Below are 25,876 nucleotides of genomic sequence, written 5' to 3' on the forward strand. Positions count from 1 at the left end.
ATCCCAACTGCCACGTTAGAGCATGCAGCACCAAAGCATCAGTCCAAAACCAGATTCCTGTGCTGTACCCTGTGGAGGAGAAAAAAAACCAAGAAAATTCTTTAAATTCAGTTCTGTATTGTGGATGCTTCGTAAATTCTGTATACCATTAGGGTTTTCTTAATGGCTTGCTGAAATGCTGAAAGCTAGTTTCATGGAGGTGAGATGCTTTTATGTAATTCATTATTGGCATCTCTAGAATTCTGTGTGAGACAGATCTGGAAGTAGAGAGCAGCTTTCCTGACTACTAAATGCAGCGAGCTGCAAGGAGCTCAGCCTTAGCTCTGGTCAGTTTTTGTTCTAATCACGGTGAAGTTCTGATCGACTTTGCAATAACCTGAGGTTCGGGAGCAAGTGGGGGTGTGCTGATACACAATGATCTGTATTGATCTGTATTGCATGAGACGCTATGGCTGTTCCTGTCTGTCACAGAAGCTCCTCCAGTGCTGTGCTCCAGACCAGCTTTCCTGTCCTCACTGAGAAGCTGGTCTAACTGGGAGATATTGCACCTACCGAGCTGCTTTCTGAAGTGAGGGGACCAGCTCTGAGTCAGCAGAACCAAATATTAAAGACTTTTCAATGTGGTGCCCAGAGCCATGCAGGCAGGAGTTGCTGTCAGGGATTATCTTAAACAAACGACGTCCGCTTTTCCCCAGGCTGAGTGGTGGGATTTAAATGTTAAGCTTTTCTTTGGATTATTTTCTGCAGATTTTTTTCCCCTCTATTTTTTCTCCCTGCCTTTTTTGTGTGAGGAATGTACCCTTGACACATTTAAAAACATTATTAATCTCTGTCATTTGTATTTTAAAAATAACTCGGTGATAGCAGCCAGCAGACCTTAAATCCTTTTTAATTCAGGCTGACCTTGTGAGTGATGATCTTGGGGAGGAGATGCTCTGGCAGCCCTGTGTGCTGGCTGATGAGCGTGCGCTTCGACGCCACAGCTCCGCGCCCGCCCTGTCACAGGGCACGCTGGGACTGCTGCTTGCAGAGTGTTCATGCAGTTGGTGAGGTGCCTTCCAGGCAGAAGGATTATAAAAGATTTACGTGCTGCCCTGCGTTCATGCCCCCTGGGTGGCATCTCACACCAGGGTCTGGCATGGGTGGAGCTGTGGCCATGATCATGGCATCACCACGGCACTGAGCACAGGTCACCCACCAGGCTCGTAGTGCCTCGATGCCACGCATCAGCCTGTTCATGCTGTGGCACCTCTACCTGAAAAACAGGTATTTGAGGCAACTGATATGGTGGTTTGGTGATAAGTTTTTTCCAGTACCACTTAGGTCCTGCTTCACGCAGTTTAAAGTCACACTGTGGTGTGGCCTGTGGCCAGAGCCGGGGCTATGCCGTCCTGCAGCCACTGCTGCCGAGTGTGGTGCTTCCCACACACCACGCTGGTGAGGGCTCCTGGCAGGGTACAGACGGGACTGTGAGCAAGTGAAGAGCATGTTAATCATGAGAGTCATCGTATCGGTGCAGTCACTGGAGTAAAACAATAAAAGGAAATTACCCTTAAGAATCCACTGCAGTTGGGTCTTGGTTTTTTCCCTTCTGTAGTGGCAGAACACTGATGTGCCTAAAATATATGGGGCCCCTGATCTTCCAGGGGGAATGTCTGAAGAAAGCTGTGAGCAGATTGCTGGGCTGTTGCAATCTCTCATTTAAGGAAAAGTAATCATTTTTGGTAGGGGAGAATGTACCATTACACCCACACCCATCCCCCATGTGCACTGCATGAAATCCAGCAGTGTCAGAAAATAATATTGCTTTCTTAATAATAAACAAATCCTGTGGACAGGAATTGTATTGGGATCTTTTAAATTAAAACCAGTTTTGTGTGTCTTGTTCGCACTGGGCTTACCTTCCAACCGACAGCAGTGCTGGAAAGTTTCAGTGTAGTGAAAATTTTATTTTTTCCTGCAGAAAGACTTCCTGAGCCTTACTGATTTCAGTTAATCAAAGAAGCAGAGTTCATTCTAAAGGAGAAAAGCAACTTTGTTTTGGGGTTTTGCTGTATACAGTACCTGACAGCAACTTTTTTTGTTTACAAACTCCAACTTTCCAGTGTACATCAGCAGGTGGGAGAGATGTTTGTGTTGTAGTTTTTACAAGACAAAAATACATTGAAACAAAGACTGAGATGCAGGTAACCAGAGGCACCCCGTGCTGGGCATCACGATGCAGAGCACCACAGGGACACTGTTTGCTCTGCCCTCAGCTGGGTGACTGTAACTCATAGCAATGTTTAAGACAAAATGTTGTGGTGCTGTAATCTGGCAGCATGTGTTGCCAGCCCTGGGCTGATTTCAGAACCACATCCTCCCCAGCACTGCCTCTTCAGGTGATAGTGTCCTTTGCTAACCTGATTCTGCTTTCTCTCTTGTGTCCCTAGTGCTTGTACGGCTGCTACGTCCATTCCTCCATCATCCCCACGTTTCACAGAAGGTGCTACTGGCTTCTGCAGGTAGGATGACGACAGTTCCTCTCTTCTGGGGATAATCTGGCCAGGCTTGTCAGGCTGTGATGGACTGTGGCTGGGGAGGTTGGCGGGTCCTGTCTTTCCTTGCTAGAGAGAGATTGTGTTTGTCTGAAGACGATGGGGGTTTTCTTAGTTGCATGTCTCTGTTCAGAGCTGTGATATATTTTCTCTAGCAAATACAGAACTGATGCCAGCTCAAATGTCAGCCAAAGTGAGAATTGTGTAAGGTTTTCAGTTGTGTTTCCCCATTCTGGAGCAAGGCAGGCACAAGAGCTCGGGGAGCAGCTGCTGTACAGGCACTGATGGGGCATGAGAGGGAAATCAGCCCTGTGGCTGGGTTGGAATTTGGGTGAACCCTGTGGCCAGCCTTGCAATGGATCTGATTCCACTGATGGGGAGTTCAGTCTCGAGGGAGTTTCTTGGAGTCACACAACGATTTTTCTTCTGGTTGTTGTAGGCACAGTGAAGCCCCTGGAGGAGATGAGTGGAGTTTTCCTCTTATTTCTACGGGGTTGGGGTAGTGTCCTGATCCTGATCCCCACCCAGGGATCCACAGGCTGTGGTGGGTGTGCTTGGGTTCACGTGCAGGAGTTTTCATGGGTTGAGTGTTTGCTGGGCCTAGATGCTCACCCTGTGTTCACAGAGTTATTTATGTTATTGACTGGTTGCCTTTGCTTACAAAGTGGAAGCGACCTGTTTCCTTTTGCTATGAAACAGCATTTGACACATATTGCAATATTATTACTGTTTTAAAGATTAAAAACACACATCCCCCCCACAGTCCTGGAAAAAAACAGATCTGAGGAAAGTGGCATCTGTTTCAGGAAGCAAATGGAAAATAAACCCTTTTTCCCCGGGTTTTACAATCACACTTCCATATTAAAAAAGAAGATGCTGCTGCTGTTACTGCTACGTGAAAGATGCCTCATGACCCACAGAGGACAGTTGCCACACTGTGGACATAACCAAAGGGAGCGTGCACAAAATGTCCCTGTCATCTGCGAGGCTATGTGTATCTCAGCTCTGTTTGCAGCCCCTGCATGTAAATGCTGTAAGTAATGAGGAAAGGGCTTTGCTGCAGTGGTGGGAGCAGTATTTCACCTCCATGGAGCAAAGCCGTGACTTGACCGAAAATGCAGCACGGTCACATTGGTCCTGCAGACATTTAGTGGTTTTTCCTCACAGAATCCTGAGATCCTGACCTGTGTCCATGGTGGGATGCAGTGAGAAGAGCGGGAGCAGGGTGTAGGTGTGCCCAAAGAAGCCATTAACTGTTCACGGTTCAGTGTGCCAACTGAGCAAAACCCCTGAGCTTACAAGTGTGGTTTGCCTTGGGTGGCAGAGAGCTGCTCAGAGGGTGGTTCTGCACCCACCTCTGCCAGTGCCCATGGCAGGTAGTGTGACACCACAGTTCACAGGAAACATTGAATTTTCTCTGAATACCTGCTGGCACAGCATGTTGTGTCCCAAGCCAGCATCTGTCCTCAGTGTATGTCTGAAGGCAGAGAGGAACATGGTGGGCAGAATAGCAGGTTACTTGGTTCCTCTGTTCTTGCCTACTCAGGAGCAGGAGTTTGAGCTGAGGCTTGGTGGCAGCATCCTTCACCCACTGCCTCGGGCACCCGGGGAGGGACCGGCACTGCGTGGGGCTGGAAGGTACTGCAGGTCTCTCAGCCCGGCTGCTGCCACCACCAGTGCCAGGAGTTTTGCAGCATCCCTGAAGGGCAGCTCAGCTCATGAAATATTTTTGCATAAACTGAAAATGTTGAGGAAGGACCCTGTTCCTGAAGAAATTCAGGGCAGACAGCAGAGTGGTTCTTACTAGATCCCAAGAGGAACAGATGACGCAAAATCAAGCTGCAGAGCTCCAACCTAAAATTGGGCTGTGACCTTTAGGGAGGTTTGCTCCCAAACTACGAAGCTTTGTCCAGTAGCTTTGAGAGAGTATTTTCTAGCTTTGGCCATTTTTTCATCAGGAAATTTCCCATGATTTCGATCCGTTATCCTTCAGCATGAGCATTACTTGCTTAGCTGGATGCTCTTGGACCACAGGCAGTCCCCAGGTTCTGCTCTGTTGTGGGTTTGGTGAGCCTGTGCTTTTCTCCCCAGATGTCCTCCCCTTGTAAATCACCCCTCTTTAATCATGAGCTTTTTATTTCTTCCTATTTCTGCTCCATGCTGTGTAGAAGTATTGATGGACTTGGCTGTCGTGGCAGTTAGCGAGCTTGTATCCAGTGAGTTGCATTGCAACACCATGGGATATTCTTACCTGTACCCTAAAGTCTGTCTCATTCATGTTCAGAGGGTGTGTGTCAACATTTAAACATCTTTGTTCTGATAATTGCTTTGGTTAGAGATAAGTGGATGGAAAGTATGTGATGCAGGACATCTTGTTATGGTATTCAGGAACAAGGACATGCCTTTTCTGTGGGAGGAATAGGGATCTATGATTCATGACAGCATCTCACAGGCATCAATGGGCATCCTTCAATCACGCACTCAAGGTTATGCAACCAGAGAGAAAGGAGCTGGCCAAGAATAGATGATGCTTTTCTAGCATCTGCACAATGTTTCTGTTCAGCTCCACAGTGAATTTAGAGGGAATGAGACCAAAACGACAGAGGGAGAAGGTGTTTTGTGCATCTGCTTCACTGTCTTTCACTTCAACGCCATGCAATAAATGACTTTGATATTCCAAAACAGGTACAGATGGAGCAATGTTTGACATTAACCTCCAACAAAATGTTTATCTTTTTGATTCACCGAGGAAAATGGGTGAGTCACTTTTTTGAGGGACATATAGTACCTTCCTGGGATGCAGAGCTCTCTGCCTGTGAATCTCTGGTCAATAGGAAGTAAATACAATTAGTCTGTGATGCTGCCTATGTTTTATGGGACGATCTTCCTCCAAATCCTATTGTCAGGTTAGATATTGATTAAAAATCCCCATGCAATTGTTCTTGATCTTTTCTGACTAGCATTTTCAGCATAAAGGCCAAGACTCAAGCAAGCCACAGAGACTAGCAGTCTCTCTTGTGCATTTATGCTGTGCTATAGCCATTAATTATGTGGTGGTATCTGATTTCTTACTTAAACAACTTTGCATTGCCATTTATGATTGGCACAATGAGCCTACTCCCCGCAGAGTGGCCAAAGGGAGAAGACATGAAAACCAATCAGCTCAAACTGTCAGCAGGCAGAGTGGGGCTTTGAGTCTCCGCTGTGAGTGAGGCCATGGGCAGAGGCTATGTGTGGGAACTGCGGGCAGCTCAGCCCAGCTCTCCACCTCTCTGTTCTGTTCTGAAGGGGGTTCACATTTCTGAGACATTTCAAGCTTTGTTGTTAACAGATTTTCAATGCTACCTTACCCCAAGCACCTTTATTATTTGTAATAGACACTGTAATTGCTGAGCAAGTGTTGTAGTGTGTCTGCCGGAGATGGTGCAGCCCCAGGTGCTGGCGGCCTCTCGCAGGGAGATGGTGCTGCGGGTGGTTTCCTACATTGTGTTCTCTTTTCTTTATTTTTCTCTTACAATTTTCTGATTTTGGGAAATAAGATGATGCTCTGAGTGACAGGCAGAGGAAAGGACAGGGCTGAGGGTGCAGATGATCCCCTCAGGAAGCACTGGGGAGGACTCTGGTAGTATTATTACTGTTTTTTGCATGACATGTTAGCTGCTTCAAAGTGGCAGTGCCCAAGAGTCTCACAGCCAGTCAAGCGCAGAGAGACACCACTGAAGCCTTTTTTGAGGTCTGAACAATGGCAGGTCCCCAGGCTGCTGGAAGTGCTCAGTGCACAGGCACTGCCACGGGGTTTGGGGTTTGTCTGCCGACGGGACGCGCCTGTACCAACACCCGCGCTGCCCCTGCTCACACCTTCCAAATGGCATCGGGACTTCTGTCACTGGAAGGAGGAGAAGAAACAAATCCCTGTTTGTACTCATGATGACAGATGCAGGGAAAATGTGGGTTCTCTGATACAGACAATTTTCAAACATTGGCACAGCTGAGTGGCAAAATGGAGTGTTCCCTTCTGTGTATTGGTAATTGGCACCCCAGGAGTTTCCCGTTAATCTTCCTGCCAGGCTCCCAGGACTGGCTGCTGTTTGCAAGGATTATTGGAGACAAGATTCGTCTTTACCCCCGAACTGCGATGTGTCTCTTACTCTCTTCCACACTGGTGCCATACGGCTGGAGTCTGAGGCCTGGAAAAACAGTTGAAAAGCTTTAAATGACATCTGCAACTGTCCTGCAGAAATGTGGTGTTCATTCTGTATTTTTTTTACTCAGATTTTCCATTGTGTCCTAAGTGAGAGGAAAACCTTCCTTTTTCTTTTTTCCCCATGGTGTCTCAGCAAAGCAGCATTTCCCTTCTAATCACTTGTGGTGCACTACGTCAGCAGCGTCTTCCACGTCCCTGGCTGTAGAACAACAAACAGCTTGAGGATTTTAGTCCCTTTCAACATAAATTGGAAGTGCTACAATCACATAAACAATCCTGAGACTTTTGCTTAGTAATGTGTTTTTATGTTTCATTTGGGTAAAATAGAAATAACTGGGCAATAAAGCATTGAAGATCGTGTGCTGTATGTGGACACTTCAGATTGGTCCCCTATTGTTGGGGATCAAGGTGTGAGTTAGACTCGTGGCATAATGAACCTTTGCATTTTTTGTAATGGCAATATAAACTTTTGCTGCTATGCTAGAACATTTTCCCAAAGTGAGTTTTAGCCTATATGATGAAAATAAGTGATCACTGAAGTATAGCAGAGTATGGCATGGGCTACCTGATGGGCTCTAGCATGGTTCAGCATCATGAGCGTGCCTCTGCGGTGACCCGCAGCAGCAGAATTGTCTTTTGCATTGATTCAGCTCTGAACTGCAACAGAAAAAGCACTTGCAAGTGCCCACTGGTCAGGAGTTGGTAGGATACAACAGTCAGTCCCTTTGCAGCTCTGCTGGGTTTCACAATGCTTCCCTGTGCAAAAGCATTTTCAGAGAGTAAAAAAGTTGTGGATACCCTTTTCAGGCTTCCTCAATATTCTTTTAATGTGAAAGATCTTTCATCTTCTCACCAGCTCTTTCTGAAGGCATGCTCCTTGCCATGACTACTGCCTTGCAGTCACAGGAACAGTTGTGTCTCAAGACTTCCCATCATGTTATTCGGGGATCATTAAAGATCTGGAATACTCCTGCAGCTGGTGGAGCTGTGCAGGAAGCATTGATCAGTACACCTGGAGTCCCAGGAGTTTGGTAATTTTCTGGTTTCATTATTTTAAAAAAATTTTTCTGACAAATATTTACTCCTGAAAATGAATTTAGGAAAAACACGTGAGAGGTGTTAGCTGTGCCTCCTTGCAAACACCTTGCCTTTTTTTGTTTGTTTTGGTTAGAAGGCAGAAGCTACTGGATGCATTAGCCTGGTGCCCAGCTGCCAATCTCAACCAGCCTTGGTTTGTGCTGGGGTCACCCTCGGCAAAGTTCATTTTAACACTGGGATGAACAGTTGAGCAGATTAAAAGGAGCCTTTTTGTGGCTCTGCACATTGTGTAAAACTCAAGTTCCATTCGACACGAGTGGCCCAAAACTTCAACTATTGTTAGAGGCAGTTTTAACAGTGACAATCTGCTGTACTCCAGTGTTTGTGTAAAATAAAGATGAAGCAAAAGCCACAAAGCTGCATGCTGCATTGCTGGAAGACCTCTCTCCTCTTGCCTTCAGCATCAGAGACCTGAGAGGAGCCGTTTGTCTTTGAGGGGAGCCAGCTGCTGCAGGTCTGCTCTTCGTCATCTCCCTCCTGATTGCTGCTGCGTCTTCCCGGGGCGTCTGGGGCCGCTGTCGCTGGCAGCTCTGGTGATGGGCACTGAGAGTCACACACAATGACAGCTGCTGTCCTCTCCCTGACACAGCACCCGCTCACTGCCTCTGAAAGGCCTCCTGTGTTTGCAGCCATGCGACGGGAGCTCCTGCACCCTGTGCCTTGAGCGGGCTGAAGATGGAAATGCCTGCAGCTCGTCCCTTGGAAGGGCCAGTGCTTGGGCAGCACCATTGCTGGCTCTGGCTCACAGCTGATGTACAGCTCACCTCGGTCGAGATGGTTGTCTCAAGGTGCTTGGTTGGTTTGGAAGAGTTTCTGGCAAGCAGAGTTCCCCTGTATGGGTTGGCCTGGAGGGACGAGTGCTGGGGCTGAGCCCTGCCAGGGCTGCTGAGAGCTGGTGGCAGCAGCCCCAGTAATGGCACTTCAGCACCTGCAGTGGTTCTCCTATTGTATAAACTCTCTTTTCCACTTATGTTCTCATTCCTTGACTTGCTTTCAAAGCACCTGCATCTGTTGAAGCCCCCCTTCCATCTCAGTGTCTTCAATACAGATGCACACAGGATCTGTTGAAGCTGAAGGCTATTTTTGCTTGATTTTTCCTCCTTCAGGTTTTCCTTGCCTGCAATGTTAGCTTCTCACAGAGTCTTCACCGAAATTGAATTCCATCTGTCAGCTCATCACGAGCTGACTTCCTCACAGTGGTCTCCTTCCTCATCCCAAGAACAAAGCCGTCGCGTGCACCGTGCTCCAAACCCACTCTGTTTAGTTTTGCAGAGAGCATGTCCCATTTGCTGTTAGGGGAAGGACAAAACACTGGAGGGAATAGCATCTGCAAGAACCCTCCTCTTCAGGAAAACCAGGCACATGTCTGTGTGTTACATCCATCCTCATACACGGGGCCATGGAAATAAATCAGGATGTTGCTTCCCTGAAAAACATTTTTCATGACAAAAGTCTGTACTAGACAAAATTGAGCTTGCAACTCAGGCTGGGCCATACCCTTTTATCAGTCTGGATACTTCCAAGACAAAGATGTGTTTTGACACCTGCAGGATGAATAAAATGGGACTGCGGCAAGAGGCAGCAGCAATAACCCTCTGCTGATGCTCCAGTGACGGGGAGGCAGAGAGGATTACAAATGAACTGGTATCTCGAAGGCTGGAAACATTTTAGCAGGAGTGCTTTATCTTTTGTAATGTTTTTATAAATTATTTATTAACACACTTGCTGCATTTTCCTGAGAAATTGGATAGAAAAGCAGAATGTATAGCTGGCAGATTATATTCCAGAAGAAAGACGCCAGTGATTAAAAAACAATTTCCAAGCCTTTCAAACACATAACTTTATTTTAGATGAGTACTCTGCTATTTTTGTATCGCTCTTCACCATTTTAAAGAAAATCCCGGATTTGTTCCCTAGATATATGAGGAGACTGACGTTAATGCGAGCAAACTAAAAAGCAGTCAGAGTGCTTTAGTTGTTGCTTAAATAATCTGTTGTCATTTATAGAAGAGATGCATTTCCCAAACTGCTGTGAGACGTGCCTGGGTTGCTAATCAAGAGGAGTTATTACAGGGGCGACGTAAAAAAGTCCAAATCACGTCCGACTCCCTCAGAAATGGAAAGCAGGTTTTATGCTCTTGGCTCTTGCTGGAAATGATACAGCATTTGCACTTTGCACCTGCCTCACGGGATGGGATCAGCGTCTCCATCGCTGACCAGGCTGTGTGCGGGGGCAGCCACTGCCCGAGCCTGCAGCCGCTCTTTGTGCATCGTCCCAGCAGCACGCGTGGCTGTGTGCGAACAGCCTTCCCTCTGCCTCTTCTCAGCAGCTTTTACAGGAGCAGCTGCAGTATCAAAAATGTGTTTTGCCCTCTGACTACAGAGGGAAGCGAAGGTAGGGTTGTTTTTTGGGGGAGCTTGGGGATGCTGCCAAGGACCCTGCTGTCACTGGGGAGCTGTGGCAGCCTGAAGTGACCCAGCTGGAAACTGCGTTGCCTTTGCCTGCCCACACGGGACGGCCCTGCAGAGCGGGACCCTGCGTCTGTCTGAATCGGCTCCTGTTTGGACTGGTGATGCTATCACTGAGATATCCTCCCGGCAGGGATCACAGTGATGTGACAGCACAACTCAGCTGGAAATTAAATCAAACCACAGGCTCTAAGACACTTATTAATATGCTCTGTATACCGAGGATTAAGCTTTTGGTGACACTTAAATTGAATTCTAATGCTATTTTGAAATATATAATATGCTGAATTTACTTCACCTCAGGTTTGAGTTAATGGTTTATTAAATTATGCACCTTGCAGTAGCAAAGCTGTTTCCTGCTATAGGACACTGAGGCTTGCAGTACCAATGCAGCAATTTTGCTGATCTCATCCACATCCTCCCTGGTCAATTATTAGGTCTGCAGGTGTCCATGAATGTATAATACCATCGGCTGAAGTTTCACCCTCGTCAGAGAGGCATAATTGGGCATTGGGTTGGAAATTCTGTAGTGAAGCAAATTAGAATCTGAGTTTGGAGATTTGGAGTTTGTTTTGGTGTGGGCAGCAGAGAACTTTTAGCAGATGCTGCCAAGGCTCAAGTCTCTCGTTCTAATGCAGGATATTTCTTTTCTTCAAATACTCAGTGCTCTGGCCTGCAGTGAGTTACCCCCCTTTTGTGTTTTATCTGCTAAGGCATGCTTTTGTAAGTGTTTTGGACAGATCTCTTCCCAGATGCCCGCGGTTGGAATGCTTTTCTCGCTGTCCTTCTGCCCATGAGAACCTGTAGCTTACTGCCCCTTCTGCTTTCTTACAATCATGTTTTCTTTGGAAGCAGTGCCCGTCTGTCCCTCTCTGCTGAGCGCTGTGTCCGGCTGCCGCCGCCAGCCCCACTTCGTGCAATGCCGCTTGTCTCGTCCTGCCCTGCACCCAGTGACAGGGCTCTGCGTCAGAGTAACCTCCCACAGCAGCTACCTCTACCCCTGCGTCCCTCTGACGGGTCCATGCCACGGTGATACATCAGACCAAAAAGTGGCTGTCACATATGTGAGTGTAGATACGGTGCACTGCCCTTAGGGAAAGTCAGCAAAGATTATTGCAAGCAGCCTGGGGTTCGTGGTCTGTGCTATGAAATGATCCACCCACCTCTGACGCCACAGGAGTGGTGTATATGGACCACAGCCTTCGTCCTCTGCAAGATCATTCACTGCTTTTCTTTAACATATTAGTGAAGGGGCAAAAGCTGGAGGAGAATGACATAAATGGCTTTCGCTCGTGAGCAGGCGTCATACCTCAGGGCATCATTTTCTGTGTCAAGGAAAAAGTGTAAGATTTTTCTTATCATACATTTTGTTCCATTACATGACAGCTGTTCTGCATCTGCCTGTCACGCTGCTGCAAGACATATGTTGTATGACAGTCTGTGAGTCTTGTGTTCTTGGCCATCAGCAGTAAAGCAAACACAATTTAGATAGAGTAAAATAGAGGTTGGGGTTTTTATCAGTTTAGTCTCTGTGAAATGGAATGACCTCTTCCCAGGAAATTAGATTTCCTGATAACAGAACCAGCACAAAACAAGTCTGTTGCAGCACAAAACAAGTCTGTTGCATTGAATACATCTCCATATTGTCCTCTTTTTACAACCAAATATTGCAAAAGAGTCTCTGTCATTATAGTGTCCATATAATTTAATACTTTGGAGGACTGTTGCCTTTCTGAAGCATATCAGGAAATTTCACTCACCTCAAGCTTTTGTATTTCACACATCTGTCCTGCTAGGGATTTGCCTTACATGCATAGGGTAAAACTTTGTAGGAAAAGGAATCCACGTGAAAAACAAATCCCCTTCTCAGCCTACAGTGAAGAGAATTGAGCTGCAACATCAGTTTTGCTGTAATGGGTTGAGCGAGGTGCAGAAATCAGTCCTGAACTCCTCCTGCAGTGCTTGGCACTTGCACAAATAGCTCGAGCCACAAATGCTGTTATTCTTTCGGTTTTATTGAACATTAAATCCATCACAAAAATATGCAGAAAGAAAAATGAATGTAACATCTTTCAAGGTCACTTGTTTCCATGGAGGCAATGTAACCGCGCTGGGCTTTCTGTAATAAAGCAGAGTCGGTGCAGGAAGCCATACATTTCATAGTACCAACTCTGAATTGAGAAGCAGTGTTCCTCTTTTCATGGAAAATTACAGCAAATACGTCCTGTAACCTGCTACCTGTTCTGGGAGGCACTCTGATAAACAGTAATTGTAACTATGGGGGGATGTCATCTCCTGTCTATTGTTTAGTGACCCTTTCTTCTTCACTGTAGTTTCTTACTCAGGAGCCCAGGTAACTGACTGTCCCAGGAAAGATTATCTGCAGGAGCATCTTGGGCTCAGTTGCTGCTCTATCCCACATCAGCTCTGAGAGGTGGCTGATTTTAGACCTGTTCAGGATTTACATGATGCTGAAAAATCTGGAAACCTTTTTTATCTGACTTCACCTTGTAGTCAATAGTGGGAAGAAATCACAACTGTTGGGTGCTGGGAAGCTGCTAAGTTCTCTAGAATTGCTTTTCTGTCTGTAATATCATTGTAGATCCTAGAGTTTTTCCCAGCTCAAAGTGACCCATAATCTTTCTTGCACAGTGTCCTTTCAGGGAACTGAACCCACATTTTTGGGTTTTATAGAATCAATTACGAAACTCATTACAGATTCAGGAGTTAATGTGACCGGTGTAATTTTTGGAGGGACAATTCTGTGTTTAGGGGGAAAAGTGATATCAAGTTTAGGTTTTAACAGTGACTTGCTGAAATCACATGAACTAATGTCATGAGCTAAGAACATCAGTTGCTTTAAAATGCCAGCTTCTTCGTGGCTTTAGTGTAAGTGAAGCAGACCCAGGCAAAGTCTTTAGGCACAGCAGAGGGTGTGTAATGTGTCCCCCTCGCTGTGACCTTCAAGCAGAGCATCTTTCTCACAGAGGCTTCCTCCTGCCTCTGGGGCTGCCTGAGCTCCGATTTCCAGCCTGCCCCTTGTGTTTCAGGGGGGAGGAAGGAGAGAACGTGGAGTGGCTTGATTAAACACTGCTTTTCCTTCCTCTCTTGAAGGATATTTGCAGTGAAAACTGTACATGAAATTTATACTCCTCTCATGTGATTTTGACTGGTTTTAGTGCACAAATTCTCAGTAGAAAATGTATTCAATAAAAATTTGATGTGGAACTATAGCTCAGCAGAATCTTTTTTAAGAAATCCAGCTCTGGGATATTTATTTTCTATCTAGTTTCAGTTTTACTGCCTATTCCTTCTGCAGATGCCCTCATTAGCCTTCTAACCGGTTATGAAGGGCTCAGCCCTCTTGTGCCTGTTCCCAGCATCGCTGCCCAGAGCATCGCTGCAGTGCCCAGTGGTGAAGCTCTTGGGGCAAGTGCAGCTGTGTGAAGTGCTGTCTGAGGCTGCTGTTGGCTTCTTTTGCAAGCAAAGCCATGCTTTTTGTTAATTAAGAGACCAGAAGGCTTTGGGCTGACTTGAGTAGGACGGGCGAAGCCTGTGGTAGGTAAAGCGTTACCACGCTGGTGGGCAGTGATGTGACTGACAAGAACACAGTGCACTGCGCTTACATGAAGCCTGCTGGGAAGCAGTTTTAGCAGGAAAAGAGTAATAAATCTGGGTGTATTCTCCTTTGATGCTCAGTATGCAAAAGCAGACTGTTTAGAGTAAGTAGAAGAGACATTCAGGATGGCCACAACAAAAATTTCCAGGATAAATCTGGCAGCTATTGAGCCCTGAAGTGTCATTTCTTGCTGTGGAGTAAGATCCCTTCAGTGCCAGTAAGGGGGTACCCCAGTATCTGGGATGAGTTAACTCCAATGCGTAGGAGAGAGGGGACTTTTTTCCAGGCTGTGAAGCAAACAACAGCAATAATTGAAATCCTTGCTCACCTTCTTGATTTCTGACAGTTGTGCCGAAAGGTTCCCAGTTGTTTCCCAGAACTGCGAGTGTCATGTTACCAGATAACTGTCCAGCTCCCTCCTCCCGCTCTGCCCCCGGAGAGGCATCCCAGGGCAGGGATGACCAGAGAGGCACAACTCCAAACGTAAATCCCAAGGCTGAAACCTCTGCTTAGCATTTTAGGGTCACTGTCAAGGTTTCTAACGGGTTTCTGGTCCAGCGTGCTGTGGAAAAACAGATGCTGAGCAGTGAGACAAAGCAGTGCCCCATGAGTTACCATCTCCTCAGTGTGTTTTAACATGGAGCTGGAGGCTCCAGGCACCAAGAGCTTGTTCCTAACATTTAGTGATAAGTTTTTGTCTCCTGTGAGTAAACAAACTGCTCCCTTTGCCTCTTTTTTTCAATTTAAACAGGAATACATTGAAGCCCTCTTGCAAAAGCGTTTATTATGTCAAGCAAAACTGGATGGTCTGGGCTGTGTTTCTCTAGTCTTTCTTTTTTTCTTTACATCTAGTGTTCTCATATCAAATTTTCACTAAAAAAATACTGCCCAGAGGCATGGGAAATGGCACATGGCTTTATGAAATATACCCCAGTCCTAGGATACGCCATGTTTTTATTTTGTGACAGTGCAGGATTCAGTGCATGGCCTAAATATTGTGGCATCCTATTTGATTTTTGAGTTGTTGGATGGACTAGACACCATAGCTCATGGACAACACGACCATTTTTCCTCGTGGTTTACCCTTTTTCTAGATTACTGTCTGTAAGTTTCAAAATGGAACAGGATTCCTCCATGGTTTATAAATTAGGGCCATATTACAGCAGCACCCAATAGTGCTGCTATATTTTAGGTGGTGTCAGGGTTTCTATTATAAACCTCATTTTTCAGAGGTTTATAGCTCAGCCATAAAAATTCACTATATGCTGGGACTCGGAATGTAGCAGCTGCATCTCAGTGATGCAGAGGATGTGTTTGCATGTATTTTTTACAAGCAAAACAAAGCATGCTTTGTGTGTACTTTTGTACTGAGAGGACTATATAATTGTATTAAAAATCAGCATAAATTTTGATTTCAAAGTTAATCACTTGGAAGTTACGAAATGCCCTTTTTGGCAGCCTGTGCAGCTTTAATTCTTCCTGTTTGCCAGCCTGCTCTCTGTGCTGAGACAGGATGCTGTTTAAGGAATAACAGGGGTGTAATTAAAGACTGTCTGGAATTGCTTGTGCCCAGAGAGCCAGAGCAAGGCTGCTGCCCTTGGGGAGGGAGCACTTGAAACACTGGCTGGCAGCAGGAAAGGCTGTGTTGTCCCTGGGGAGGAGGTGGTGGAGGATGCACCTGGAGCACACTCCCACTGCCCTCCATCCCTCCATCCCTCCAGGAAGGGCACGGACGGCTGCCTGGAGGTCCGGGGCGTGCGGAAGCATCGCTGCGGAGGGATGCGGGGATCCCTGCGCATGGGCACCTCTCCCACACATGCTGTGACGCTGCAGTCTGTCGCTTCAGGGTAGGTTTTTCTTTAACTAGTGTAATGAGAGAGGATGCAGCCTTTTTAAGGGCAGAAGCTAACAGATCTGATAATGGCTTTTGCTTACTGGGAGTGATGAGCTGGTGGCAATATTAATTGTAAGGACTGTTCTTACTCACCGAGGGGTATCTTAGCTTACACAGTTAAAACTGTCCATAAATATTTCTGCTCTACAGAAGGAAACCCTGAAAACGTATTTGTGGTGCAGCTGTACCTCCAATATTATCTATGTGCTTACGTGCCTCTGGATGTATATAATCAGTAGGTTTTCTTATGCTGACCTGTGAATAATATACCAGCAGCCTCCTTTGAATAGCCTTGCATAGTGCTCACACCTGCTCTAGTATGATTTGCTGCAATTCAACACATAAGCTGTCTCAAATGAATTAAGGGTACCTAACAGTGCTGCAAACACTCCTGTCAAAAGAAAACAAAAAGAGGCTATTTGTGGCCCTACTCTGTATGCAGCTATCAGATAGCTGTGAATGTATCTCTGTACATGCAATTCAAACAGTCATCAACACAAAGCAGTTTCGTGTATACAAACACCCAAACAATGAAGGACACAGATTTGGTCAGAATGTGAGAAAAAACACACAGTCTGCAATTTGGGTTAAGCTAACGGCAGCTAAAGGCATGTTTCCTGACATTTTGGCTCTCGTTGGCTTTCCAGCTGTATGGGTTTTAATATCAGTGTCAGATAAACCTGGCTTTAACTTGGCTTTTTTTCTGTACATTAAGGCCTTTTGACCTTAGTACTATTGGCTTGCCTTAATTCTCACTCTGAAGTGCTGCCTGGTAAGAGGTGCCTGGTCTGGTCTGTCTTTAGGCTCTGCAGTGGCAGGAACACATCACAGGCTGGTTGTGTTTTAGAAGTCGTATTGAATTAGTGCAGGAAGCACATTTTTACCATCTGTCCCCCAGGTGCTCCTCAGTCTCATCTGAATTCAAACTCAAGTAACAACACACTTGTTATGTGTGTAAGATGTAATGACAGGGAACTTCGTACTGCACAGTGATAGGGGTGTTACACCACAGCTAACCCCTAATCTGGCTCCCTTCAGTGTGCATGGAGCTTGGCTGCTTTCGTGAACACACCTGCACAGCCTCATTAATTAATAGCATGTTTTACATTTCATTTTAATAAAGCCTTTTCATTATGGAGCTTGTTCCCATGGTAGGAAAAATTGAAATTCTTTGCAAGAGCATTATAATTAAGCTGTAGTGCAATGGGGAGGAATGTGTTTTGCTTGGAAAGTGTGTCAGCCTAAGCTGTCTTCTTGTAGGAGTGTTCCCAGCGGACTTGGGCAGTGCTCCTTTGGCTGTCACTTTGGAAGACTTCTGTCGGAGAGATATTGTCCACCCAGAGTATTGTACTCCTTCTTGCCGTGGGTTTTGGTCTCAGGTCTTATCTCACAGGCTAGAGAGACGGAAAGCAACCTCTCTACAACAGTCATTCCCAAATTTTAAGCTTGCTGGACCATTGCAGCTCTCATATGTGTTTGTGGCGAGGAAGGGCTGCGATAGAGAAGCAGATTTTATTGCTAAACTTGGTTCTGTGGTTATTTATTTGCTGTAGGCTCCAGTCCAGGGCCATTCGCAGCCAACACCTTGGCGAGGATGAAGGGGTGAGAGGTCTGGCACGTGGAGCCAGTTTGGGATGTTTGTCCAATTTAATATAAAATATCAAGAGTGGAAATACAGGAGGTAAAATACTTTGTTATTTGAGGGCTATTGTGGCTTGCTCCTGCAGTTGAAAATTCAGTATACCTGGTGTATTCACAGCTGTTCATAGCGTGGAAATTCATAGTGATGAGTGTAAGAAAGCTGGGATGCACAGTGAGGTTAAAGCATCACTGTTCAAGAAAGGTAGCTCAGCAAGAGGAGTTCATTCAGTTGTGTCAGAATTACTTGTGAATTTGGAAACAGACTTTTGTTTTGTCTTGGCAAAAAATGCTATTTATAAAATTAGACAAAGCCTGCCCAGGAGGAGCTGTTCTGTTCCTGCCTCTGACCTCAGGGATGCTTATTTAGGAGCTATTCAGCAAGAAGATCGAAATGCTTCATTAACAAGCACCCTTGCATGTTATCTGGAGAAGATCCTAATAGAGTAAATTAAGAGGGAAACATCTGTTGCTTTCTGTCTCAGTTTAAGTGCTCAGTCTGGTGCTAATTCTGGCCTTTCATGACCTTTCTTTATGTCCCTTCATCCTAAATAGGAGGTAGGTTTTGTTCGTTAATGGTGGATGTGTGTCGCAGTTTTTGAACTGAAATGCTTCAGAGTTCATCTCCAGGCTCTGGGAGAGATTTGTTCTCTCCTTATTTTCCTTCATTCCTGAGACCCTACAGATAAAATGTTAGAGGTGGAGTTGAAGGTAAAGGAGGCTGAGAGGTGGTAAAATCCTGAGCCAGGCAGAGAAAGAGGCACATGTACATACACAAGTATGCATGCATATTTAATATGCAGAGTTCTGCCCTTTTGTCTTATGACTTGATCATTAAAAAGTAGCTACAGCTTATAACAGAAAATTAGTCTTAGTTAACACAAAATTCATGGCACATTTAGGAAAAAACAACTCTTGCAGCTTTAGGTCTAAACATCCAGTTTTGGTGCAAGGAGAGGCGGTGTGCAGAAATTCTTTCGCTAAATCACACTTTTTCCACCAGCCGCCGCGGCTCTGTCAGGCACAGAATGACCTGGCTGCACTGCCAGATCCAGCACAAGGTGCTGCTGCTGGGTCTCTGCCTTGCTTGCGAGGAAGATGAGCTGCAGTTGGCTGCTCTCTGTCCGGCTCTGGGGAGGTCTGGGCTGCTCAGCACCAAGGCACAGTTGCAGAGTTTTGTTAAAGGTTTAAATCACTTGCTCAGATTAATGATAAAAAGTCAAAAGTGTCCACAGCTAATTATTCATTAGACTTGTAATTAGTGTGAGATGATCGTGACATTTTACTGTTATTAATTTTTATACTCCTAATAGGAGTTAAATCAGTCTACGATCGCAGAGCACCAGGTTGAACTCTGAGCTGGAGATGCTGATTGCCAGCCAGGAGGATGCTCTGAGGAGCCTGTGCTGCCACAGCCTGTGTGCTGAAGCCTGGAATGGTGTTACTCTGTTCTGCTCAGTAGCAGGGATGCAAATGGCAAGGGTCACCATGCAGGGGTTTGGGGAGAGGCTGTGGGCTTCACACAAGATAGCGAGGTGCAAAGTTTACTACCTGCCTGCAAAAAGAAGCTGAAATTACACTGGCAGACTTCATTTGAGTTCGTTCTGAAGGGAGTGGAAAGCATTGGCTTCAGCAAAATCTTCCTGTCACCCAGTCAATCAGTACTTTCAGGTCATTTAAGGAAAGATATCCTTAAGTTTACTGCACACAGTGGACAAAATGTTTTGCATTATAACATACCTTATCCCTCTACACAGTGAACTCCAAACAAACACCTTCAGACTCTTCTGACCAGATAAAACTTTCACTTGGCAGTGGTTTCCCTAATTGCATTTTCTTCCAGTCCTTGCTGGGAAACATGCCTTGCAAATCAGTATTTTGATTAATTTCTATGAAGGATGCAGTGTGGAGTTTCACAGCTTCTTTTCTCTCACAGATTTATTCATTCCTCAGAGGACATTTAGAGCTTTTACACTAGCAAAAATTCAGGATTGTCTAGCAAGTGTAAAAAGAAATAAACCTGAGATGCAGCATTTCTGTCAAAAGTATTTGTTCATGCCATATTGTGCCTCTGATCCATGCCGAAACACTTCTAAGGAAACGTGCTGATGGTTGTCCATATTCTGTCTCACTCCATTTCCCATCAGAAGAATGTAGGAGATACAAAATTGGGAACCTGGGCATCTTCTTCATGCTTAGGATTTCCTAAGCATGTGGCTTTCTTCAGAAGCTTGGCATATTCTGCTGTGGTTCTGGGGAATATACAAAATGACCCTCCACATAATTCTTCAGGCAACAGGAGTTTGTTTGCATGGATGGCTTCTTTGACTTGCGGAGTAACCTGGACAAGTGAGCAGTAATGGCATTGCAAGCATAGTTCAAAGTATTAACTGCAGACAAATCATCATTTCTGCATATGTTGATTTTTAAGGCATTTTGTTGTCTGTTGAGTGTTGATGCTGTTGGGTTTCCTGAGATGAGTTTCTAACTTCCTGCTGTATCCCTGCTCTGGAGAGCTGCGGATACAGGTGGGCAGGCCGAGCCTCATAAACACCAAGCCCAGTTGTCTTCATTAAAGCAACAATAAACTCCAAAAGAGCAAAGCCAAATGTATTGGGTTCTGTTCATTAAGAGACTGGCGGGTTTCTGGCTTTGCTGTCTTTTAATACACCAAGAACAGATGCAGGTTGACAAGTGGCATCAGCCAAGGGACACAGTTTTATAAGGTTGTGTTGAAGTGGGCTTGGAAATAGCCAGCTGAAATCTAATTTGTAGCCAAGTGGAATAAATTGGAACTGATAGTTATTCAATTAATGGCATGGGCAGCAAGGTGAGGTCTCCTCTTAAAATAGCAGAATCAGGTTTCCTGACAGGGAGGTTTAGGAAAATGAGGCACGGCACCAGGTTTTCAATCAAATCCAGCCATTAATCAAGTAGCAGGAGGGAGATGTGATTATTATAGAGAGGCTCAGCAAAATGGTTTGAGCAAGCACTTCCCAAAAGTGTTACGGAATCCAAAACCCAAGTCAGTGGACATGCCACAGAGTCTACATGGAGCTGGAGATTTCCCAGACAGTGCTGCATGAACCAGTAACCTCTGCCCTGCCAGATGCAGCAGTCAGGACCAAAGGTGTGCTGCATCCGATGACTGTTGGCATCCCTGAACACGGAGACTAAACCTCTTCTGTCATTCACCTGCCAAATTAGAAGTTTCTTTTATATCTGAAAATGTTACATATTCCTGCTGAGGAGCTCAATAAGAATGGACAACTTCGGCATCTTTTTATTGCTTCAGCTGCAGCCAGTGATGCAGAGTTGTTGACTGCAAATGCACTTGCCAGATTTCCTGAACATTCCCATGGTGAGGAGTTTCATATCTTTGGATAATTGCACAGTGATGAAACTGCCGTGGTTCTCTCCACTGCAAGCAGGCCAAGAAATATAGAAAGGTTGGGTTTGGGTTTTTTAAAATCAAAAGAAAAATCTCTTCCTATGTAAATGGCCTCTGTAATAATATTATCATTGTTGCCTCAGGCTTGCACAGACTGAATGGAAGAGCAGCCGAGTTTATGGTTTTCAGCAGAGTGGCTTTAAGCTTCATCAGTTCAGTATGTAAGTAGGAAAGGAAGACTCACTTTACCTGGAATAATGGGATTCCTTGGTTGGATTTAAGGACAAAATAGACAAATAATTTAACAGGGAAGTTCATGTCAGTTCTCCTAACACAAGCTTTCAGTGGCGTTGGTGTTTGAGGTTGGGGTTTTGTGGTAAGAACCTGTTTTGGTTCAGTCTTGGTGCAGTGCCCTGTGCCTTGGACTCCCTTTGCATAGGGCTCAGCGGCAACACGCAGAAGCCCGAGATACCAGGTCTGAAGCTTTCTCATTCATGCTGATGCTTTGTTTTCAGTTATGATTATTAAAGAAGTTTTGAAAAAATGCAGCAGCGGGGCTGCTGTGAGCTGTCCCCATAGAGGGCAGCAGGACACAGTTGGGTTTTGGCACAGAGGCTGCCTTGGCCACTGCAAATTAGTACAATTGAAAATTTGTGCAGGTTAGCTCAGATATTAGGATCAACATAAGTGAACCACATAGATGAAGTCTAAACTATGTAATATTTCTCAAGCTATAATATAAATACAGTCCAACATCTGTGGTCTTCCATTAAAAGCGAAGTAATGAGAGTAAGATTTCACTCAGCAACACTGATTTGGTGCCTGAAAAATCATTAATAATTTGATGTTGTAGCTTTCTCATTATAAACTTCTGTGGGAAAGGGGAATTAATTTTTCTGTGCAGTCAGAAGTTGTCAGAGGAGATCCCATCCTTCCTGCATAACCGGATCAGAAATTCCTCGCATACGTGCATTGACCCCTTCTCTCTGGGGAGCACATTAGTTGAAGTCGCACTTCTAATTAAACTTGTGCTGCAGAAGAGGAGTGTAAAAATAATGCAGAGTTAACAGTGGCAGGCCTGGAACAATTTGTAGGAGTATTAAGCAAGGCAGAGGGTAATACATCAGGCAGCTTTCAGACCAGGACTCCAAAGAGGAGGCTGCTTCTGGTAAATCTTTTCTGCTTGTACATAGGAAGCTTTCCTGTAAGCAAGAGTATAAAGGAAGTCCTTATTGCAGCAACATCTCAAGCTATCTCATGATGTGCGAGCACTTTGTAATCTTGCAGGAAAGCAGGAGGTGTAACACGATGAAAAGTGGTTCTCTCTCCATCTTCATACTTTCTGGTCCCTTTGGAGCCTATTACCATGTGTGTGCCTTCCCCTGCTCCCTGTGTTCACCCAGAGTATGCCTGGCAGTACACTAGAGGTGAGTAAAATGCAGATCAGCTCTTGTTCCCTCATTGCATGGCAATCTATTATCTTTCTGACTTAGATGAATGTCTGCTAAGAGAGAAGTGTAAGTTCAGCTTACCAGACCCATCTTACATCCCACTGTGTTTCTAGCTGCTCTCTATTTTGATTTGGATGATGAATGCTTCTCCCTCTCCTCTTTACATCACACCCAAAGCCGGTGCCTCAAATGTAGCCCTTGGTGAAAATAAATGCCTCTGCCATGCTTTGGCAAGGGAAGAAGGAGATAGTGCAGGAGAGACCAGGGCTTTGGTGATTCTGGGCAAAGTTGTCTGCTCTATCTGACTGGGAGCATGCTCATGCAGACCCTTGCACCCATCATGAGCAGACGCAGAGAGGACTTGCTAGGGTCAGTCTGGATGTCTTTTCCCCAGGCCATTTGACCTTAGTTTAGGATGTCCTGTTGAGATATTTCCAAACAAAACACGTAACTATATTGTGAAGAAAACAACTTCCATAAGTGGGGAAAATGAGAAAAGATGCAAGTGGCTTTATCTAGTGCTGATATCAAATGTACAGGTAGACAAGATGTGTATGCTCAACAGTGTTTCATCTTACCAGGTTGAAGTAGTAATGATGAATATTTCTCTTCAGCAGTGTGATATTGACAGGGGGATTCACTTTGCCATGGCTGTGCTCTCATAAAAGCTCAGGAGAGCTCCAGTTGTTCTCTCTTCAATATTGCAGTGACTGTCTCATGGTTTCTTGCTGACAAAACTTCACAGTTCTTAATATCAGCCTGTCTGCATTCATCAGCAGCAAAGGTTTTCCCTCCTGTTGGATACTGGAACAGCATTAGACAGAAAAGTGTAGGAAGCCAGTGTAATAATTTTGTTACCTAACCCCCTGTACCACCAGACAGTTGGTTGTGTTACAGTGACTGGAAGTCATGATGCAAAGCAAAGAAATACTGGATGTCATCTTAGTGAAGCAGGTGGAAATACATTTTTCATTATTCTACTTTTGTCCAGCTGCAGTACTGAGAGAAAAAAAAAAGATGTCTCAGAGCCTGTGCAGCACTCCTGTGCAGGTCCTGTCCCGAGTCGTGGTGAGGACCATGCCCGAGGAACATGGCGTGCTCCTTGCAAGTTCCATTCAGCGGTCTGTGTGGATTCAGAGTATCCATGGCCTGCCTTATCATGCCTTAAGAGTTGCCATCTTCAAGAGCAGCCAAGAATTAGGTTGTCTGACTTTTAACCACGCTCTTCTTTGTCATAAATATTACCACCATGTGCAGACTGGCACGTGCCGTGCAGACTGGAACAGCTTGCTGGCAGATCTCACCACTTCCTTGCTAATAGGAAATTTATTGTTTTGTCATGGTGGTTCTGGTAGAATCCCTTCGAGACTGCTTTTGAGCCCAGTAGTATTCAATATTTTATCAACCATCTGAAAGAAATTATAAAGTCATTACCTGGGAGTTCTATCACCACTTCCATTTGTGAAGTTTTGCAGGGTAATAAATATTGATGAAGATTGGTCACAGAAATTAATCTAAACATGGTTATTAGAGGTGGGTAGAGTTAGCAACATGTGTTTGAGTTGAAAAGCAAGCTTTTGTATCGAGAAGGAGGTGAGAGCAGGATTGCAGGGTAGCAGCAACCAGTGATGTCTTTGAAAATGGCTTCTAATCCACAGATGTCCAAATCTGTGGAAGCTGGGACTTTGTACAGTTCTGTGACAAGTAGTGATAGCATGCACCCAGCCATGGTCTTCTCACTTCTGAAGGTGGAAAATTACAGAGGTTGTAGAGGAGAACTTAGAGTCAGAGAATAAAGCAGCTCGGTCTGGAGCCAGAGCAGTGATTTGATCGCAACTGGAATTGCATTTAGGCAGTTTTAATAGAGAAAAGCTCAACGAGAGATACAGTACCTCTGGGCCAAAAAACCTCAAACTTGGACTTGTGTGTACAGCTGCAATGGTGAATGCAATTATCAAGGGAGCAAACTGTTTGCTCCCCTCTTGACTCCCCATCTTGAATTTGGTGGGTTTTTGGGGAGTTGTGTGTCGTCCTGGGCTGAGGTCACTGGTGGGGAGCAGTGGCTGGAGCATGGCAGCCTAGGTGCTGTGCAGGGAGTCGGACTCCGTGTTGCCACTGCTGTCCTGCCTTAGAGCACAGCTGCCTGTGTGCTGTGCAGGGAGTTGGGCTCAGCATTGCCACTGCTGTCCTGCCTTAGAGCACAGCTGCCTGTGTGCTGTGCAGGGAGTTGGGCTCAGCATTGCCACTGCTGTCCTCCTGCCTTAAAAGCCAGAAAACCGTGAAATGTGAGAAGTTTGCAAGATGAGCATTGAGTTCTGCAAGACATTCACTGACAGAGCTTAGAATGTGCAGGGCTGCAGGCTTTGTGCCCAAATCTCTTGCCCAGCATCAAAGGCCTTGGCAAAAGAAGGAAAACTGCTGGAACTGCACATAAGGGATGCATGTCCTGAGGTTTTTGAGGCAATGATGCCGATGAGCCTGCCAGCCCTGGCAATTCTCATGTGCCACCTCTCAGGCAGCAGAGAGGCCACGAGATGATGACACTGCCTGCTTCAAAAAAGAAAAAAAATAAAACAACCCCCATGCCAGCCAAAGTGGAGCCTGACTGCAGAGGACACTGCCAGGGCAGAGGCTGCCATGGTGGTTCTGGGCTCTGGGCAGCGTGTGCTGGAGCAGTGAGAGCCTCCGCTGAAGGCTGGCGAGCAAGGCACTGGCACCATCACCAGGACCAGCGCTGGCTCTGCTCTGGCACAGAGCTGCTGCAGGAGCTGGCATGGGCTGCCTGTGGAGCGGAAAGGGAGCAGGGGAAGGCAGGGATGGGAGGATATTAATGCGTGAAGGACTGTCAGGGCTGGAAAGATGAAAATCTGTTGTGCTCTCCCAGGGCTCCTAACTTTCTCCCCTCCAGGCAGCTGGCAGGATTTCTCTAAATATTTGAGATGTTAAAGGGCTTAAACTGGATTACTCCTGGACATGAGCAATTGTAATTGTAAATGCAGTGTTATCTGAGCACTCTCCTGATACTATTTTGGCACTGAGGCATGACACAGTGACAGGGAGGTTATGTAGGTCAAGTGGAATGTAGGGAGAGTCCTTCTCCTTCCCTAGAACCTCTCTAGTTGTTTTGCAATAGACCTGACCTACCGAGGGTCGTCCCTTCTGAAGCATTCCATTCCCATCGTCCAAGAGCTGCAGAAAGGTCTCCCAGATGCCTCTGGCTTCAATAATTGTATTGTGTTGCAACTGTGTCTATTAAATGGATAAAAAATAATTAGGAACAAGTGTAAACCCAGTGCATTTTACCATATATCAGCTTCAGTTGGAGTCTTTTGGACATGGATGTTCTTTTAAGGCTTGAATGTTCTTTTGAACAAAGCACAACCTTCTGTTTTTGGATTTTTTTCCTGAAGTACAGTATTTCGACATATTTACACATAGTTAAAGCTATGACACTCAACTGGTACTAATATAAGAGATGGGAAAATCCGTTATTGGAGAGCAAAATTAATGGTGGCCAAAAGGCTATAAACCATCCATTTCAATACAGATGTATTGATGTATGCCACCTCTGGAAG

At 45.5% G+C, this 25,876-nt stretch overlaps 1 protein-coding gene across 2 annotated transcripts in view; it reads left to right on the plus strand.

Annotated features, from left to right (window-relative positions):
• Nucleotides 1-25,876, plus strand: part of CAMTA1 (calmodulin binding transcription activator 1) — a 244,461-nt gene that overhangs the window by 122,511 nt on the left and 96,074 nt on the right. For both annotated transcript variants that reach the window (XM_062012821.1, XM_062012819.1), the window contains one exon: nucleotides 2,433-2,504. In XM_062012821.1, coding sequence (XP_061868805.1) covers nucleotides 2,433-2,504 — 72 coding nt within the window. The remainder of the gene's footprint in view (nucleotides 1-2,432; nucleotides 2,505-25,876) is intronic.

This window comes from Colius striatus, chromosome 21, assembly GCF_028858725.1.
Source record: "Colius striatus isolate bColStr4 chromosome 21, bColStr4.1.hap1, whole genome shotgun sequence".
NCBI classification, from domain to species: Eukaryota; Metazoa; Chordata; class Aves; order Coliiformes; family Coliidae; genus Colius; species Colius striatus.